This window comes from Bufo bufo, chromosome 8 (genome assembly GCF_905171765.1).
Source record: "Bufo bufo chromosome 8, aBufBuf1.1, whole genome shotgun sequence".
Lineage (NCBI taxonomy): Eukaryota > Metazoa > Chordata > Amphibia > Anura > Bufonidae > Bufo > Bufo bufo.
The window spans coordinates 56,611,020-56,631,803 of record NC_053396.1 but is presented as its reverse complement, the minus strand read 5'-3'; the positions used below and the strand labels follow the sequence as shown (position 1 = coordinate 56,631,803).

Genomic DNA, 20,784 nt, shown 5'->3' with positions numbered 1-20,784 from the left:
AAAACATAAAAAAAAAAAAAAAATAAGAAATTTTAAAAATTACCTGTGAATAAAAAATAAATACATAAATAACAAAAAATATAAACATCATGGGCATCACCACGTCCTAAAACACCTGTACTATAAAATATACAAATATTTTTTCAATATGGCAAATGGCGGAAGGGAAAAAAGTATCAAAATGGCCAATTTGCCATTTTTTTATCACTTCTTTTACCCCCAAAAAATTTCATAAAATGTGATCAAAAAGTCACATAAACTCCATTTATTTTTACAGTATTTAGACATATAAAACCTATACATATGTGGTATCAAACTGACCCAGAGAATGAAGGGCACAGGTCAGTTTTGCTGCAAAGGGACGCCATATGGGCAAAACCCATAAAACGGTGGAGGAATTGCATTTTCTTTTTCAATTCCGCCCCATTTGGATATTTTTCCCGCATCCCACTACATTGGATGCCATATTAAATGGTGGCATTAGAAAGTACAACTTGTACTGCAAAAAACAAGTTCTTATTTGGATATGTGAAAGGAAAAATAAAAAAAGGTTATGGCTCCAGGAGGATAGGGAAGAATTTGTTCCACTTCAGGGGTGGCTTATGTGCAGGGCCGTTTGAAGGAATTTGGGGGCCCCAAGCAAAATAGACATGGAGGCCCCCCCTCCACGCCCTACCCACCTTACGCACGCAAAGCCTACAGGAACCACAGTATAGCCATACAGTTTAAGTTCACCCACACTTTATTTAAATTAAAAAAAGGAGGTTTACAGTGCAAATACTGCTGTTGCATTTAATGTGCATGAAATTTGAACATTTTCAACAAATGTCCTACTTACTCTCCCCCTCCCTGTTTTTTTTTTTTTTTTACTCCCTACCCTACCTTAGATAAGTTCCTAAGTTAATTCAGTCCTCCGGCTCCTTCCCTGGACCCTGTAGCGTGGCAGAGCTCATCGCTCTCTACCTCCAGTCCTGGCTGTCACTCAGTGCGGCCGGGAACCGCGTGGTACAGGTCAGGAGATTCAGTTTCCTGTTCCCGGCCGCGGCCGGACTAAAAGGAAGTGAGCACTCAGTGTACACTTCCTGTCAGTCCGGCCGGGAACAGGAAACTGAATTTTGGTGTTTTGTTTTTATATATATATATATTTTTTTTTTTTACTTTTTATTTAATAACTATTAGACCCAATGTCCTATTCACCCTAGTAGAACTCTATTAGGGTGAATAGTACTTCACACTCTCCCTGCTGCCCTGTGCACAGGGAAGCAGGGAGCTTACCATAGCAGCCAGTGCTTCAGTAGCATCCTGGCTGCAATGGTAACCATCCTGGATGCCATGGCTCAGATCGGAAGCTGCCAAAGTGATACATGATGGGGTTAATGTGAGGCACAGGTCCAACCATTCCTAGTGATAACCCACATGTACCTCATAATATCCCTATCAAGTATCCATATCCTTGCATAATGGGCAACATGGGGTTAATGCATGAGCTACAAACATGAACAGTCACTTGCTATTGGTAGTCAATTCATGTGCCTCATTAATAAGTGGCCTGTATTCTGTAACTCACATTAACCCCATGTTGCCCATTATGTGAGATGGTACTTTGGGGGTCACTTACTATTAATGTGAGGCACATGGGGTCCAGTCCAAAAGCATGTGCCCAGCCTGACATTAAAAATAAATGACCCCTATCATGTTTAAAACATGGCAGTGGCAAGATTGGGGTTAATGAGTCACATTAACCCCAATCTTACTGGCTGCCTGATACATGTTTTTTGCCTGTCTTTATTTTGAGGCAGACTAATCACTCTTGCACTGTGTGGGTGTGGGGTACCTGCTATGCTGGCTGATCAGTGCACTCATGCACACTGACTCTGTGGCTCGGGCTGACACTGAGAACAGGACACTCAGGAGGAGGAGGCTGCTGTTCACCGAGCTCACTAGCTCAGACGGTGCAGCAGTTTCTTACCTCCCGCGTCCCTCCTCCTGCTTTAATTAGCCGCACATTCATTGGTGGCAGTAGTGCGGGTAGCTTCAGAGCCCGTTCTTTTCACTGCTTTCAATGGCGGCCGCGTCATAGGAGGGACTCCCTACCTCCCTCATTCTGCACTGTGTGGCCGGAGAGAACATAGCGCACGCCGAGCGTGGCACACGCCATGTTCTCTTATAAGAGGAGATACTAGGCTGCACAGCAGCGCAGCCTAGTATCGCAATAACACAAATCCCGACCGGACCGGTTCCCTGCGAGCCACAAATAAAGTTGCAAGGAGCTGCATGCAGCTCGCGAGCCGATGGTTGGCCACCCCTGCACTAATCAATTAGTTTATCCATTCTCTAAAAAACACCACCGTTCCTGCCCTATTTGCAGTATTTCTTTAGTTTATGCACCTACTGGATGTTGTCCCAGCGTTTCTAAACTGTTCTCTCCTTAAAATGGCTCTGTCACCAGATCACCTAGGGGTGATCCCGCTGTTTAAACAAATACCTTCATCCTCACTGTCTGCCCCACTGTTGTTGATAAAATCGTACTTTCATTCCTTTGCTGGCAACCAATTTCGAGCATCGGGAGGCAGGCTTTTTCAGTATGAACGTATGCAACGCTTACCGATGTCTATAAACACACCCCTCCCCTTTATTAACAGTGCTAGACCAAGTCGTGCTCCAGCATGGACACTCCTGATATATGCTGCAAAATAATAAAAAAGCAAAAACAGAATTAGTTAGTGATTGTTACTCAAATGGAGACCGTAAGTGATGTCAATAGTATTAGTCTCAGGATCTCTGATCATCTGGAATGTGTGCATAGTAAGTTCTTGCAAATCTTTATCATTTTTGTAATAAAGCATAATTTACATTTTGACAAAATGTACAGAAAGTATATAAAAAATGGCTTAAGCGCCAACAAAGTCATGGCATATCTGTATTGCTATTACACATCATCCAGTTTCCAACACATGCCAGATGGTACGTCAGAGGTATTTAAGACATTCATATATACAGTGTTAAACCTGGAAAAATGCAAAGGGGTGTAAATTCTGCACAAGAGCAGGGTGACTCATGTGAGTGTAGGTGGTGTGCCTCTATCAATATCTGAGCTGGTGGGGGAAAGGCTATTATAAGTGTTATACCATGCCATCCATGGGGACCAAAGAGCATGAAACTTGTCGTGTGAGTTCATCTCCCAACTGGAAAGTTCCTCCAGTCCGGAAATTTCCCGAACCTTCCCAGAGAGGGTGTAGCCATGCTCAGCCAATGTAGAGGTATGAGGAGTTTAGCAGCCATAAGGAGTATTCATGGTAGATGATGTTTGGAGTTAGGACAAGAATTGTCAGGTTAAGAAGAACTAAAGTAGAAGTAAGAAAGATAGTGGAAGAACAAATCTGGTTGATAGCCTCAGTGACCTTTTCCCAGAAAGGAAGTATTAAAGGACATTTCCACCATATATGTAAGCCAGAACCAAGTGCATTTTGACATCTCCAACACTCTGCCAGTTGAGTGGGGCGAAGTTTGTGTAAGACATCGAGGTTACGGTACCACCTAGAGATAAGCATATCATTTTTCTGTATTCGGATACACCTGGAGGAGCTCTAAGAGTGCAGCAAAATGTAGAAAATTTCAGCTGCGGAGAAGGTCCTATCCAAATCTTTTTCCCATTGTAGCATAAATGAAGGTTTCAGTGGATCATCTTTCTCTAATATTTTATTATATATGAGAGAAATCAAGCTTTTGTGAGGTAAGGTAGACCTGATCACAGATTCATACAAGGTAGGAGTGTAATCTACCCCAATGTCTCGCAGAAACTGCCAACAGAACCTACTGAGATGAGAGTAGTGTAACTGGGTTGAATTCATCACCCTAAGGGTGCTACAGAGGTCAAGTAATGTGGGGATTTTTATCGTTTTTAACAAATCCCCCGCAGGGATGCTACCCAATCCCGACTAAATCCCCAAGACATCTGCATAGTCCAAGTTAGCAACATGAGGACTGAGATAGGCTGGCATAAATAAGAGATTGTGTGTGCCACAACCCCAGTGAAGGTCCTAGTAAATACCAGTTAGAGAAAATCCCTTTAAGAGAGGTGGGAAGTGAAAGAGTCGAAGGTGGGGTTACAGGTACCCTCCGTAAATTAGCATAGTCTGAGGGGGTCAGCAGAGCAGTAGCAATCTGACATCCTAATTTTTTGTTACCAGACATCAATAATTCAGAGTGGAGTCTCAGTTGAATTCCCTATAATAGGTTGCAATGTCTGAAAGGCCAAAGACCCCCAGTCTCTTGGGCAAACGAAGAGTAGTGTAAGCAATCCGGGGTTTAGTATGCTTCCAAACAAATTGTAAAAAGAGTCTGTGTACAGACAAAAGAAAGCTGTTAGGTAAGTATATAAGGACAGTCTGAAGAATGTAAAGTATTTTAGGGGCTATAAATGTTTTCAAGAGAATCTTCCTACCCATTCATGACATAATGGGATGTCTAAGCTAAGCTAAGTTTTTATATTGGATAGCAGGGGAGGGTAATTAAATTGCAGTAGATCTAGGTTTTTAGGGATATGAATTCCCAGGTACTTCATAGATGATGACACCCACTGAAAGGGAAAGAATTGGGAGAGAAAGGAAATCTCTGTAGCAGTGACATTAATTCCTTGGGCTGAGCACTATGGAAAGTTAATTTTGAAGTTGGATAACTGACCAAATTGATCCAGTAGGGAGATCAGTGGCGGGAAGGCCTCTGTTAAGTTTGTTAGTGTTAGAAAAAGAAGCATGTTGTCTGCAAAGGCGGTCACATGATGGGTAACTTTATTAACTGTCAACCCTAATATAGAGGGGTCTTGTCGAATGGCTTGCATAAGTGTTTATAGGCAAAGAATAAAAAGTGTAGTAGGGGAAAGGGGGCACCCCGGCCTTGTGCCATTACAAATGGCAAAAGAAGGGGAGAGCACTCAGTTGACTCTTACTTTGGCTTAAGGGGAGAAGAACAGGGACAGGGCAGTGGATATGAATTCAGGTGAAAAACCAAATCTGTTAAGAGTCAGCTCCATAAACCGCAAAGCATTCTCGGTATCCGTACCAAGTAAAGCTAGCTGAGTTCCGTGACGAGAGGAATATGCTGTGGCTTGTACAACTCTAAAGGTACTGTCCCTGCGCTCCCCCCCCCCTTCCCCCCCAACAAAGCCAGTTTGTTCAGGGGAAATCCACCTACCAAGTAACAGGGATATTCTAGATGCCAATATTTTAGCCCATAGTTTGACATCTGAATATAAAAGTGAAATGGGCCTATAATTAGAGGGAAGGTCTACTTCCTTTCCTGGCTTGGGGGGAACCATTATATGAGCTTCAAAAGCTTGCTTAGCAGGGATAGTTCCCTCCATCAAGGCATTAAAATATTGCAATAGTTCCTACTACTGGAAAAAACTTCTTAGAATATGAGACTGGAAGGCCATCAGGGTCTGGGCTTTTACTTGATGGGGTGGTCTTTATAGCTGTTTGTGTTTCTTGTAAAGAAAGGGAGCCACTAATTGTGCTATATGTTCTGCCGATAAAGAGGGAAGGTAAAGAGAGGCAAGGAATTCTTTCGTTTTGCTCAACCTTGTATCCAGTTCTTCTAAAGATTTGTGGGGTCGTAAGTTATAGAGTGCTTGATAAAATGAAGAAAAGGTCGAGGCTATGTCGGTAGTCTCTGTGAGAAGCTGGCCCTCAATAGACCTGATTTGTTTAATATGGGATTGTTCATTGCGTTTCTTGATCAGCGCGGTCATAACCTTATTACCCCGCTCCTTATGAGCGTAATGCTTATGTTTAACTCTAAGGCATGCTCATCTGGCCCTAGTGTTTAGGAGATCTTTGAGAGAGGACCTCAGTTTAAAGGGAATCTGTCACCTCCTAAATGCATGTAAACCCGGCAGCAGTACCTCAGGGTAGCCGTCAGTGTGATACTAATCATACTTTTCATCCTGCAGTCCGATGCTGCATAAGGTCAGAAAGCGATCTTTTATCCTCCGTGCTAATTTGCATGTCAGCTTGAAGTTAAGGGGGCAGTGGCAGTAAAACAGAGGGCACCGCACATACGCAAGACTTGGGAAAGCGAAGCCGAATTGCGGGCTGTCACTCAAAGGCAAGAGGGGGCGTGGCTACATTGACTTGAAGCAAGGAGGCCGCTGCCCCCTTGACTTCAAGCTGACATGCAAATTAGCGTGGACGGAGGATAAAATATCGCTTTCTGACCTTATGCAGCATCGGACTGCAGGATGAAAAGTATTAGTATCACACTGCGGGCTACCCTGAGGTACTGCTGGCGGGCTTACATGCATTTAGGAGGTGACAGGTTCCTCATGATCTCTTGTGCACACTTTCCAGTTGAGCTATTTGGGAGAGTAAGGCATTAATCTGAAGCAAACGTCGTTTCTTCAAATGTGGACTAGAGCTATAAATTTGCCTCTTACCATGTGTGCAGAATTATTGAGCAACCATTAGTGTGCAGAATTATGTAACTAAATGAAAACTGAACATCTTCCCACATCACATGTTTATTTTCATCTGCTAAAGTGAGAATAATGAACAAACAATTCAAAATGTACAAATAAACATTTCTGACATAAAAAATAAATAAATAAATCAGTGACCAATATAGCCAACCTTCTTTTCAATAACGATTATAAGCCTAAGATCCATGGATTCTGTCAGTTTCCTCCCAGACACTATTAAGTGAGGTGGACTGTTTACCTTAACCGGAAATCTCTTGTTTAAGAAGGCCCCACAAGTCCTCAGTAGAGTTTAGGTCAGGTAAGGAAAGGGGCAATGTCAGTATTCTTTAATCTTTAAAGGGGTTATCCAGGAAAAGATATTTATGACTTATCTTCAGGATCGGTCATCAGTATCAGATCTGCAGGGGTGCGAAACCCGGGACCACGCCGATCAGCTGTTAGAAGAGTCCTTGAGCGCAGCAGCCTCTTCCTAGGCCAGTGACATAAATGTACATTGGTTCCAGGGCCTAGTTGCAGCTCAGCCCCTTTCAAGACAATGGGGTGAGCAGCAATGCCAGTGCTTCAACTATTCAATGTATGGCAGCTTTGAAAGCTGCTGGAAGCCTACATTGCTCACCGGAGCTCGGGTCCCTGAAACAGCTGAAAAGCGGGGACTTGGACTCCCGCTGATGATGAAATATCCAATGGATAAGTCATCATTCTCTTCTCCAAGATAACCTGTTTAAGGCCTTTTCTGGCAACCTGCATGCAATAGAGCAGGGGTGCACAACCCGCGGGCCGCATGCGGTCCCCAGAGCCAAGGTTTGCTGCCTCCGTCTTCCTGCACAGAAACACAGCTGATCGTGTGATCAGCTGTGTTTCTGCCCGCAGCGCCGCACAATGGATTATTATAGCTCCTGCTTCCGCACTGTAGAAGGAGCAGGTCTGCTCCTAGCTGTCAGTGACAGTGGAGGAGAAGGCAGAAGCAGTGTATCAGTGCTTCTGCCTTCTCCTCAGATAGGTGGGCGCTATGCAGGGTGGACCCGGCTTGGGGGCAGGAGCAGAGCTGCAGGGTTTGGAGACCCTGATCAGCTCTGCCTGTGTACAAAGCCCCCACAGCAGGCTGGTTTCCCCTGTAACTGGGGCTCCTTTGGATGCCCCAGTTACAGTGAAAATAGTGCAAAAATAAGTCTGTGTCCCCAAAGGTCTTTCAGTGACCTCTTGGGGACAAATTATGTGGAAAAAATATATAAAAAAAATAAGTAAAAAAATTATTTTAAAAAAATGTAAATAAAAAAATATAATAAATCACAAATAAAATAAAAAAAGAAATAAAATATGATGTGGCAAAAAAATAGAAAATAATAATAAAAAAAGGAAAAATTGAAAAATAAAAGGTGTGTTCACTTCCCCCTAACAGTCTTTTCATGATCCCTTGGGGGACACATTATGTGGCAAAAATATATAAAAAAAAATAGAAAGAAAAAAATTAAAATAATAAATAAAAATAAAAAAAATACAAATAAAAAAAAAGTGTAGTATAGTGGAGTGTTGTCCCCCCAACAGTCTTTTTCTGACCTCTTGGGGGACATATTATGTGGCAAAAATATATTTAAATAATAAGTAATAAACCAATTATAAAAAAGAATATAATAAAATATTATTAAAACAAATTCCAGCAGGAGGGGATGCTTAAAAACATAAAACAAAAAAGTTTTATTGATTACTCATAAGAAAATTAAGGAAGGAGGGGAAAATACTTGAATGCACAGGACAGGGGAAAGAGACGGCAGTGAAGACACTCCTAGAGCTCTACCCCTGAAACCACGTGCTCACAAAATTGCCACATGTGTGGTTTGCAACACTGTAGCAATATGTATTCCTCTGCACACTGCCACATGGACTCTATGCCTGTGTGCACTCCAACAAGGGACATACGCTGCTCTAGCGCTCATACTGGTATCCCCGGCTGATTAGCAGCAATCACAAACCACACACTAATTAATGAAAGTGACATAAAATAAAACTGCCGGCTCAGGCAGTGAATCATGTCCTGCTCTAAATATGGTTACAGACACCTGATTTTCTACATAAAGTATCATCAGGAGCCCACCCTGTAACCTATTAGCATGATTACTTAAAGCCGAATTTAAGCAGAAAAGCGCGCTCCCCCTCTCTCATTAGGGGCAGCGCTCTGGCACTGGGACGGCCGTGAAGCGGCTGCCAATACTGAGACCATTTAAAGTCTAAGAAGGAGACCAGGGAACGCACCCCACACAGCGGATAAACCGGCATCCTTGAGAGCGCTGCACACAGCAGCGCGTCATGTCGGCGCTGGGCTGTCTCACTGAAGGGGGCAGACCCAATAAGACATCACTCATAACACTAGGCAGGGAATCAGGCGGATCATACAACGACTAGCGCAGAGGAATAAGAAAGACAGGTATTTAATAACGGGCCAAAACTATAACCACATGAGACATATAAACACATGCCCCAGACATGATAATAGCTGGCTGTTGAAAACCAACATCCAACACTACTCAGCAGTAGCAAACCATCAAATGCCATAGATATGAAATAAAAGGTGATGAAATCAAATCACTACAATACCACTGGGACCATTATAAAATGCGTCCTGTATGTTCACAGGAAACAAGTATACGAAATGTGATCATTTAGGCCCTTTGGTCTTACAGTCCCCAGCCTAAAAATCAATTGGGCTTATTTTTGGAGGGCACGTTTATCAAAGTCCCCTCCTCTCGGGGACGGCCGAATGACCTCAATCCCCTGAAAAAACGTACCGCTGCGGGATTGCTAGCATGATTCTCCATCACATGCCTAGCCACCGGAGTATCTGCGTCATTCTTAATGTCATTTAGATGCTCCCCAATACGTCTCCTAAACTCTCTCACAGTCTTACCGACGTATTGGAGGCCGCAGACACATGTAATAAGGTAAACCAGACCCGTCGATCTATAGTTGATAAATGATCGGATCTGATACGAAGATTCGGTGGTGGTACTGGAGAAGGAGTTACCTCTCTTAAAGGGAACCTGTCACCGGGATTTTGTGTATAGAGCTGAGGACATGGGCTGCTAGATGGCCGCTAGCACATCTGCAATACCCAGTCCCCATAGCTCTGTGTGCTTTTATTGTGTAAAAATATGCAAATTAACCTGAGATGAGTCCTGTATTAGAGATGAGTCAGAGACAGGACTCATCTCAGGTTAATTTGCATATATATCAAATCGGTTTTTTTTACACAATAAAAGCACACAGAGTTATGGAGAATGGATATTGCAGGTGTGCTAGCGGCCATCTAGCAACCCATGTCCTCAGCTCTATACACAAAATCCCGGTGACAGGTTCCCTTTAATCGACCCGCACACGATGCAACCATCACATTTAAATGTGCAGTGCAACTGGTCCCTAAAAGAGAAGGCAGGTTGGGCTGGGGGGGAAAACAGACTGTGTACAAGTCGATCCCTGATATTTCTTCCCCTCCGATATCTAATTGAGGGGGCCTTTCCCACCAAATGTCCTACATCAGGGTCGGCCTGTAAAATACCCCAGTACTGTGACAAAAAAATTCGGACCGGGCCCTGCGCATCATCATAATCTGCTATGATGCGAATCTGATCCCCTCCTCCCATGCGTACGCGTGGATGTAGTAATTCATCCCTATCACTGCTCATGACATGCTGGTATGCGTGTTTTAAAACTGGAGTGGGGTATTTACGCCTCTCAAACCTACGTCTGAGATCATTGGCCGCTATTTTAAAATCGCACATATGTGAGCAATTTTGGCAAAAACGCAGGTATTGACCACGTGGGATCCCACACTTCAGCGCACGTGGGTGACAACTGTTCCACTCCAATTAAGAGTTGGTCGCTGTTTTCTTCCGAAAGAGGCGGGTAGCAATGTCACCATTAGCGTCTTTGAAAATGGTCAGATCTAGGAATGTAATCATTGATGGGTGGTTCTCAAAGGTAAAACGTATACCCCAATCATTGTTGTTCAAACGTTGGACAAAAAGCTCAAAAGTCTCATTGGTACCTCTCCAAAAGATCAACACGTCGTCGATATATCTAAGCCATAAGACAATCGACGACGTGAAATCCCCCATGGCCTCGCTGAACACAGCCTCCCTTTCCCAACCACCCAGGTAGAGATTAGCGTACGTGGGGGCACAGGGGCTCCCCATCGCCATGCCCTTCACCTGGTGGTAGATTTTATTATTGAAGAGGAAGGAATTGTGTTCCAAGATTAACTGCACCAATGTAAGCACAAATTTATTATGTGGCCAAAGGTGAGTGCTCCTCTCACGTAGGAAGGAGGACGCCACCTCGCAACCCTTGCCATTTGGAATGGAATTGTAAAGAGCCTCCACATCTAGACTGGCTAACATTACATCCTTACTTATGACCATGGAATCACATACATACGACGGGAGGGAGGTGACAAAGGGCCGAAGTATGCACTCCACATAGGTGCTGATGGGATGCGTGAGACTGGCAGTGCCAGAGACAATTGGCCTACCTTTCAGAGGGTCCAAACCTTTATGGACCTTCGGTAGGCCATAAAAACATGCTAGCTGAGAATGTAATGGGAGCAGAAATTTATACTCTGGCTCGCTGATGAGCTTCTGCCGGAGGGCCGTAGTCAATATCACCTCCAGCTCCTTACGGTCTGCTGTGGTGGGATTGCACGGGAGAGTATTGTAACAGGACCTATCATTAAGGATCTGCAAACACATTTGCATGTATTGATCCTGGTCCATAACGACTACTTTGCCCCCCTTATCAGACGGCTTGTTTTGTCATTCTCCAGAGCTAACAAACCCCTACTTTCAGCTAGTGACAGATTGGTGTGTCCGGAATTGAAACCCGACAAAGTTGATAACTGGTCCACAACCACTTTGAGAAAGATATCCATCGGTGTGTGGTCCCCAATAAGAGGGTTCTTAGTGGAGGATGGTTTGAGGTGAGTAAACCTCAGCTAGCTCATCCTTCTCAATTCCCAATTCCAAGCATTGTCTCCTATCGTGTGTGGTGAAAAATTTGCGCCATTGTAACCTACGCACAAATAGATGAAGATCCTTAACCCACCCAAATAAATCAAATTTATTGGTAGTGACGAAGGATAAACCTCTACTCAAGACTGCCATCTCATCAGTGCTCAAGATCTATTTGATAGATTGATAATTTGCATCTCATCTGAGGCACCAAATGAAAAAAGGGTTGCTGCGGGGGCTATTTTCTTTCCCTCAGTAGATAATCCATTAAGGGAGGGCCCCTAAAAAATTGCTGCATGGTTGAAAACCTCTTCATCTACCCCCTCTCCCTCTTGGTCTACCCCGACCAGGGCGAGGTATGGTGAAATGTGCAGAACCCTGTGTATTGGTTTCCTTCTCGGATTCGCCCTCAGATGATGAGGGTTCAGTATCCACTTCCAAAACCCTACTCTGTTTCACCCCATAATCAAAAACATGATCATCACGGAAGTCGGCAGTGTCCCTCACATATTGAAAATGTTTTCTCTCTTTGAGTTGCGCAGTGAACTTTTCAATAGTTTGCTGAAGCACTGACTCCTTCCTGGAAAAATCCGGGTTAGTGGAGAACTTTTTGACTGCTTCTATTTGCTCATTCAGAATGGTCGTGTTTTTGGCAAAAATCTTGCGTTCTTCTTCCAATAACAGAGACATTTAACGGAGAGAAGAGTCAATGGACTCCTTCTCGCCAGGAACTCAGGAGGGCGAATCCGAGATACTGGGAATAAGGGAATTCTCATGCCCCGTAGAACAACCCGGAGCTTTAAATACATCTCAAGCGATTGAATCTCCCACCAAACTCTGATATGATCTTTATAAGTGTTGGTAAGAGATTTAAATGTACTAGAGATGCTAGGTGATCTAATATCAGATGGTAGTTGTGCATCAGAAAAGACCAGCTGTAATATTTAATCCTCCCGCCAAGAATCCTGCCATCCCTGATACTACTAGATATAACTGATTGGACAAGTTCACAGAAATTCTCAGATTGACAGGTACTGTATACATAGTAACATAGTAACATAGTACATAAGGCCGAAAAAAGACATTTGTCCGTCCAGTTCGGCCTGTCATCCTGCAAGTTGATCCAGAGGAAGGCAAAAAAAAACTGTGAGGTAGGAGCCAATTTTCCTCACTTTCCCGATCAACGACCCCTCTCTAGTAGCTATAGCCTGTAATATTATTATGCTCCAGAAATACATCCAGGCCCCTCTTGAATTCCTTTATTGTACTCACCATCACCACCTCCTCAGGCAGAGAGCTCCATAGTCTCACTGCTCTTACCGTAAAGAATCCTTTTCTATGTTTGTGTACAAACCTTCTTTCCTCCAGACGCAGAGGATGTCCCCTCGTCACAGTCACAGTCCTGGGGATAAATAGATGATGGGATAGATCTCTGTACTGACCCCTGATATATTTATACATAGTAATTAGATCTTCCCTCAGTCGTCTTTTTTCTAACGTGAATAACCCTATTTTTGATAAACTTTCAGGGTACTGTAGTTGCCCCATTCCAGTTATTACTTTAGTTGCCCTCCTCTGGACCCTCTCCAGCTCTGCTATGTCTGCCTTGTTCACTGGAGCCCAGAACTGTACACAGTACTCCATGTGTGGTCTGACTAATGATTTGTAAAGTAGTAGGAATATGTTCTCATCACGGGCATCTATGCCCCTTTTGATGCAACCCATTATCTTCTTGTCCTTGGCAGCAGCTGCCTGACACTGTTTTTTGCAGCTTAGTTTGCTGTTTATTAAAATTCCTAGGTCCTTTTCCATGTCAGTGTTACCGAGTGTTTTACCACTTGCATTATTCCTTCCCATGTGCATAACCTTACATTTGTCAGTGTTAAACCTCATCTGCCACTTATCTGCCCAAGCCTGCAATCTATCCAGATCCCTCTGTAGTAGTATACTGTCCTCATCAGTGTTAATTACTTTACACAGTTTAGTGTCATCTGCGAAAATTGATATTTTACTATGCAAGCCTTCTACAAGATCATTAATAAATATATTGAAGAGAATAGGGCCCAATACTAACCCCTGAGGTACTCCGCTAGTGACAGTGACCCAATCTGAGTGTGTACCGTTAATAACCACCCTCTGTTTTCTATCATTGAGCCAGTTACTTACCCACATACAGACATTTTCTCCCAGTCCAAGCATTCTCATTTTATATGCACCCCTTAATTCGGCAAAACAAATTCTAGCAGGAGGGGATGCTTAAAAACATAAAACAAAAAAGTTTTATTGATTACTCATAAGAAAATTAAGGAAGGAGGGGAAAATTTTTGAATGCACATGACAGGTTAAAGAGACTTAAATAATAAAATACATAAAATAAAAAACATTCACACCAACCAAAACCGTTGCCATTATCGCCCCATTCACGTGAAACTATACATATTATATAACAAAACGACCAACACAAAATAGGTAACTAATTATAATAATTTATTTTGGTGTCAGTTTGCATATTTAAAGAATAAGGAGCTATAGTTTGAAAAAAATACTTGTTAAAAATGTTTAGTGCAGTTCCCCCAAATAAAACGAAAAAATAAATTATAAGGCCCTATGTGTCAAGTGAAAAATTGTTGCAAAAATTATTTTGGTAGTCCCAACACATAAAAAAGTTACAACCGTTTGAACCACCACCTGCGCTAAATCACAAAAAAAGGGTCTGTTCAGGCCTGGTTATTAAAGTGTTAACCAATAAGTGCTTTCCCCACTAGTAAGGGAAAATGCTTACTGGTTATTGCATGGCGCCTGTAACTGGCAGGAGGTGGTAATAACCAGGGAGCGCCATCCTCTGCAGTAAAGGAAATCACTGATTTATGAACAAGTTCCTGCAGCATGGGCCCTGAAACAGAAGATTCATACTTACCTCCTCCATGCCGCCCTGGCCCCTTCTGCCTCCATCTTCCGGTTCCTGCACTTTTACACCTGTCAGTGCATGGCCATGGTCACATACACCGCTCAAGTCAATGACTGGCTTCAGCAGTGACACGCTGCTTGTGGCCACATCACCGCTGAAGCCAGTGATTGGCTGGAGTGGTGCATGTGACCATGGCCATGCACTGCCGAGTAAAAACAGCGTGAGCAGCAGGTAAGTATAATTCTTCGGTTTCAGGGGTCATGCTGCAAGAACTTGTTAAAAATTCATTTTTACTGGGAAATCCCTTTAAGCCAGGGGCGGATTGGCCATAGAACTCACAGGGAAACTTCCCGATGGGGCCGATGCCCAGGGGGCCGTCTGGGCCCTCCTCACGGCCAGCCAGTGAAAGTTTTTGGGGATGTATTTTGTGCTCATGGGGGCAGTATTTTGTGATGGACTGTGGTATTTGGCTATGTTGGGGTGGTATAATGTGCATAATATCAATACAATTCAGTTGTATATAGCTCTTAGCTTACATGTATAAGTGAGGAAAAATTGCTACTCACTTTTTATAAAGTGCTTGCACTTTCAATCCTTTATTTGCAAAACGTTAAAAGCAGTTTCTAGGCTCGCAGGCCTGTGTTTCTGAGGGAGTAATTTGGTATAATGTGCCACAATATGGTATTGCTGGCCCTGACTTCCATCAATTTGTGCCCGACTACAAACGGGGCCACTTCAAGTTCTCAGTCCGCCCCTGCTTTAATTACTGGGAACAAGTCTTCATGGGGATGCTCATTCATGATAACTGACCGGTATAATTGTGCCGCACAACTGTCTGTGTAATCAGGGATGTGCTACTGATAATCAGTGTAACTAAATGGAGGATAGACTGTGATGGCGATCATTCCTCCCCAGACACTTTACATTGGCCTGTGTAATAGGCTGATGCAAATGAGCGACAATCAACATTTTTTTTTTATTTGCAGCCCCTTGAAATAGAGCGATGTGTCAATGCTGCCCTCAGACCAAAAAAGGTTGTTCACCCCTGCAATAGAGCATTGTTCTGCATGAAAATCATGGTTTTCTTGGAAGAAGCAGACTTTTTCCTGTACCACAGTTTGAAGCAAATGTCTTGTTTTGGGAGTTGATTTTGAGTCCATCTTCAACACTAAAAGGTTGAACTAGGGTTTAGGTCAGTTGAGTAAGTCATCATGTCATTATTCTTTCATCTTTAAGGCCTTTACTGGCTAGCCATGCAGGGGATCGATGCATTCGATGGAGCAATGTCCTGCATAAAGATCATGTTTTCTTTGAAAGATGCAGACTTTTTCCTGTACCTCTGCTTAAAGAAAGTGTCTCCTTAATACAGGCAGTAGGTTTCGGAGTTGATTTTGATTCCACCTTCAACACGAAAATGTTCAACTAGCTCATCTTTAATAATACCAGCCCATAGCAGTACCCCACCTTCACCTTACTGGCGTCTGGGCCAAAGTGGAGCTCCATGCCCATTACTGATCCAGCTATCCATCTGGTCCATCAAGAGTCACTCTCATCTCATCAGTCCACAAAACCTTTGAAAAATCTGTCTTTCTTGGCCCAGTTTCAACTTGTGTCTTGTTCAATGGTGGTCTGTTTTTAGGCTTCCCTACCTTGGCCATGTCCCTGAGCACTGAACACCTTGTAATTATTTTTTTTTCTCAACATGGTTCTTTCCAGCCCTGTTGACCATTTGCAGCAAAACATTTGAATCACACTCCAATATCTTATTAATTTCAAGAATACTGCATCCCTCTGAAATACTTTTAACAATTTGGGACTTTTTAGAATCAGTTAAATCTCTTTTTGGCCCATTTTACCAGAGGAAAACAAGCTGCCTGATAATTATGCACCCCTTGATATAGGGTCTTGATCTTCTTAGGCCACAACCTCCCTCATTACACAAATACACATTACCTGATATATGCATCAATCCAGCGGCATAACTAGAAATCACTGAGCCCCATAGCAACTTTTTGATCGGGCCCCAATGCAGCTGCTTCCCCTGCTTCCCCTATAGCTATGCCTCTGCTTCAATCCAATAAAAAATTTAAATTGTAAATTTGGCAGAAATCACACAGGGAGGGGGTAGTTACTTAGGCTATTTTCACATCTGTGTTTTCAAATCCACTATTGAGATCCGTCATAGGATCTCAATAGCGGAAGAAAGCGCTTCAGTTTTGTCCCCATTCATTGTCAATGGGGACAAAACTGAACTGAACGAAACGGAATGCTCCAAAATGCGTTCCGTTTGGTTGCATCCCCATAGCGGAAAGAAAAATGCTGCAAGCAGTGTTTTTCTGTCCGCGATGTTGTGCGTAGCAAGACGGATCTGTCCTGACACACAATGTAAGTCAATGATGATGGATCCATTTTCTCTGACACAATAGAAAATGGATCCGTCCCCCATTGACTTTCAATGGTCTTCATGACGGATCCGTCATGGCTATAGAAGACATAATACAACCGGATCCGTTCATGACTTATGCATGCGGTTGTATTATTGTAACGGAAGCGTTTTTGCAGATCCATGACGGATCCGCAAAAAACACTAATGTGAAAATAAATTTAGTTGCGATGGGGCCCTATGATATCTGTCCCCTGCTATTATGATTTATTTTTTTTTCTTGAAATCTGTGGCAAAAAAATGCAAATGAAATAAATAATCCAGGGACAGAATGAATGAAGAGCACAAGGCAGTTTTACTGCAAATTTTTCAATTTTGCCACACTAAGGCCGTTGTGCGGCCGTTCTGTGCATTGTGGACAGCAATTTGCGGTCCCCAATGCACGGGCAACATCCGTGTGGTGGCCGGGACAGATTGAGACCTATTCAACTTGAATGGGTCCGTGATGCGGGGAGCACATGGCCGGTGCCCGCATATTGCGGACCTGCTGTTTATGGGCCACAATACGGCCACGGCCAGGCAACGGCGGTGTGCATGAGGCCTAAGAATTTTCTTCCCGTTTTCCAATATAAGACATGGTAAATTAAATGGTGGTATTAAAAAATATATAGTGTCCCACAAAAAATAAGCCCTCATATAGCTATTAAAAAAAAATCAAAAGTTATGGTTATTAGAACGTTGGGAACGTAAGGGGTTAAAGGGGTTGTCCCATTACAACAGCTAATCCCCTGTTCTCAAGATACAGTGTTAAGTGTCTGATTGGCATGGGGTCCAACTTCTATCATAGCTGATCACTATAACAGGGACTTGTGTTTCCCTATTTGAATGGGCCGGCGGACACAAATGCATGCATCTGCTCTATTCAACTCCATGGGACCTCAGAAGATGGGAAAGTACAAGTGTTCACCTATCTCCAGCAGCCCTATAGAGTTGAATAGAGCAGCCCATTCAAAGATGGCAACATGGGCCCCTATACTAGTGGTTGGCGGGGGCCCGAGCGGTCAGACTCCCACTGATCAAACGCTTATCCCCAACCATGTGGATATGGGATACGTTGTTATAATGGAATAACCCATTTAAAGGGTTTCTATCACTTCGTTTCACCTATTTAGCTTTCAGACACTAGCGATCCGCTAGTGTCTGCTTTATCTAACCATCCTAATAAAAGAGCTTATTGTCCTGCCGTTTAGCTAAAAAAATAACTTATATAGATATGCAAATGAGCCTCTAGGTGCTATGGGGGCGTGATTAGCACCTAGAGGCTCCGTCTACCTTAACAAACTGCCGCCGCCCAGCGCGTCCCTCCAGCCCGCCCATCTCCTCCGGAATGCGATGCTCCTCGTATTCGGCGCATGCGCAGTGAATGTCTGATCGCTTCCCTGCTCAGACATCTCCACTGCGCCTGTTCCTCGGAGCACTATGACGTCATCGGCGCAGGCGCAGTGGAGATGTCTGAGCAGGGAAGCGATCAGACATTCACTGCGCATGCGCCGAATACGAGGAGCATCGCATTCCGGAGGAGATGGGCGGGCTGGAGGGACGCGCTGGGCGGCGGCAGTTTGTTAAGGTAGACGGAGCCTCTAGGTGCTAATCACGCCCCCATAGCACCTAGAGGCTCATTTGCATATCTATATAAGTTATTTTTTTAGCTAAACGGCAGGACAATAAGCTCTTATATTAGGGTGGTTAGATAAAGCAGACACTAGCGGATCGCTAGTGTCTGAAAGCTAAATAGGTGAAACGAAGTGATAGAAACCCTTTAAAGACATTCTCTGTTGCCAGCAAGAAGCTGGACAATGCTGGGAAGTGGACTATAAGTAAAAAATGCACCCCTACTCCCCGTTGGCTTTGTTTACCTGATTGTAGCAGAGATGTCATATGGACAACACGTGGTAACTGTAGCCAATGATTGGCCTTAAAGGTACAGTGGGAGAACTGGAGCTGCAGGGCTGGATCTTCTAGGTGAGCAGTGGTGCCTTCTTGTTTTAGCCTATTTCCCAGCAATGGTTTCTTGCAGAAACAAGAAAGCACATGTAGCTGTACCTCTCAAGCTATATTTATGCATTCATATAGAAAGAAATACATTTTTATACATTTGGGAATGTTCTCTCATTTAGTCTGATACATTTACCTTATTTTATTTTGTAGCATTACAAAAAGACAGAGGCACCAAGGAGATATGGAATGTTTTGGAAGTTCGAGATGGGTTAGAATGTGATGACTCTTTGGACCCAAGAGTACAGCCTGAGTAAGTATATATGTGTGTGTGTGTATGTCCACATTTTCAGAATCAATGAAGGTTGTCCATGTGTTCCAAAGGGCCAAAAAGGTAGATGAGCAGTCATGAGCATCAGCTACTAGTATCTCCATTCTATGGATAAGTCAAACTTCTTCTGACCATTTATGGAAAGAGGGCTCTCATAAGATGCTTCCCAGCTTTAGACAGATTATTTGGAAAATATATTTTCTACTTATTAAAGCTTTGTTGGTGGTTTAATAAAGTGAAGGGTCGGTAACTTACGCACACACACAGCCCTGCTACATAGCTATCATACATACATATACACTATGCATTCAACTACATATACACATGTATACACTATACGTGGCGCTACATACAGATGTAGCCAGCATTAAAGTCAAACCTGATGCGTTATCCCACTAGCTTATCTCACTAACTTAGTTTAATTATGTGCAAAGCTTCTAAAGCTTAAAGGTGGTGTTGAGTTACACTGCTGTGACTTACTCGGATGGAAGAATTCTCCTCCGGCTAGCCTTACCAAACCCCTTTTCCTACCAATAACCAGACAGAAACCTTCTTGCTTTGGCAAAATGACCATTACGGCCAACTTTATTATACACACACAATAATAATAATAACAATAATACCAACAAGCATTTTAACACATCCTTCAACCTTATGAGCCACTGTACCGTAACAAGGATCCTGGAGGGCAACCCAACAAGCGGTATCTTCCTTAAACATCTCTCCTTGTACTTCAAGGTTACCCTTGGCCGCACTCACCGACCCAAGGGCACCAAATCCTTGAAGTATCCATGTATCTCCTCCTGTAGGCCTTTCAGCCCAAACAGGAGCCCCATCCTCGGCAATCACCATCCACATGAGATACAGGCTCCAACATGTCCTGCATCTCTTAAAACCATTGTATTGCTCCCCCAGGATCCCATATCAATCAGCCACCATCACACCTCCATTAATTATACCCTTCTCTACCCAAACAAGGGCGGGAGGGCGGGAAACACTCTAGCTTACACTGGCAACTGCCTCACTAGCTCCACCCATAACCTATATACAGCCCGGGAAATTGCTACTCCTCCCCGTTCACCTGAACCTAACCCCCAACACACTTCCAACCATTAACCCTCTCCTAGCCTGCGGTCTTCCCCCCAAGTCAAGACGCACTCCACTATGTCTGCGCCTCGCTCCGTTGCTATTCTGACTTACTCGGATGGAAGAATTCTCCTCCGGCTAGCCTTACCAAACCCCTTTTCCTACCAATAACCAGACAGAAACCTTCTTGCTTTGGCAAAATGACCATTACGGCCAACTTTATTATACACACACAATAATAATAATAACAATAATACCAACAAGCATTTTAACACATCCTTCAACCTTATGAGCCACTGTACCGTAACAAGGATCCTGGAGGGCAACCCAACAAGCGGTATCTTCCTTAAACATCTCTCCTTGTACTTCAAGGTTACCCTTGGCCGCACTCACCGACCCAAGGGCACCAAATCCTTGAAGTATCCATGTATCTCCTCCTGTAGGCCTTTCAGCCCAAACAGGAGCCCCATCCTCGGCAATCACCATCCACATGAGATACAGGCTCCAACATGTCCTGCATCTCTTAAAACCATTGTATTGCTCCCCCAGGATCCCATATCAATCAGCCACAAGAAGACCACCGGTGACACCTCACCTGTGGGCGTCACG

The 20,784-nt window shown here is 43.6% G+C and overlaps 1 protein-coding gene across 1 annotated transcript in view; it reads left to right on the top strand.

Annotated features, from left to right (window-relative positions):
* DNAAF6 (dynein axonemal assembly factor 6) overlaps nucleotides 1-20,784 on the top strand; it is a 167,746-nt gene that overhangs the window by 91,406 nt on the left and 55,556 nt on the right. The window contains exon 4 of the mRNA XM_040405107.1: nucleotides 18,972-19,071. Coding sequence (XP_040261041.1) covers nucleotides 18,972-19,071 — 100 coding nt within the window. The remainder of the gene's footprint in view (nucleotides 1-18,971; nucleotides 19,072-20,784) is intronic.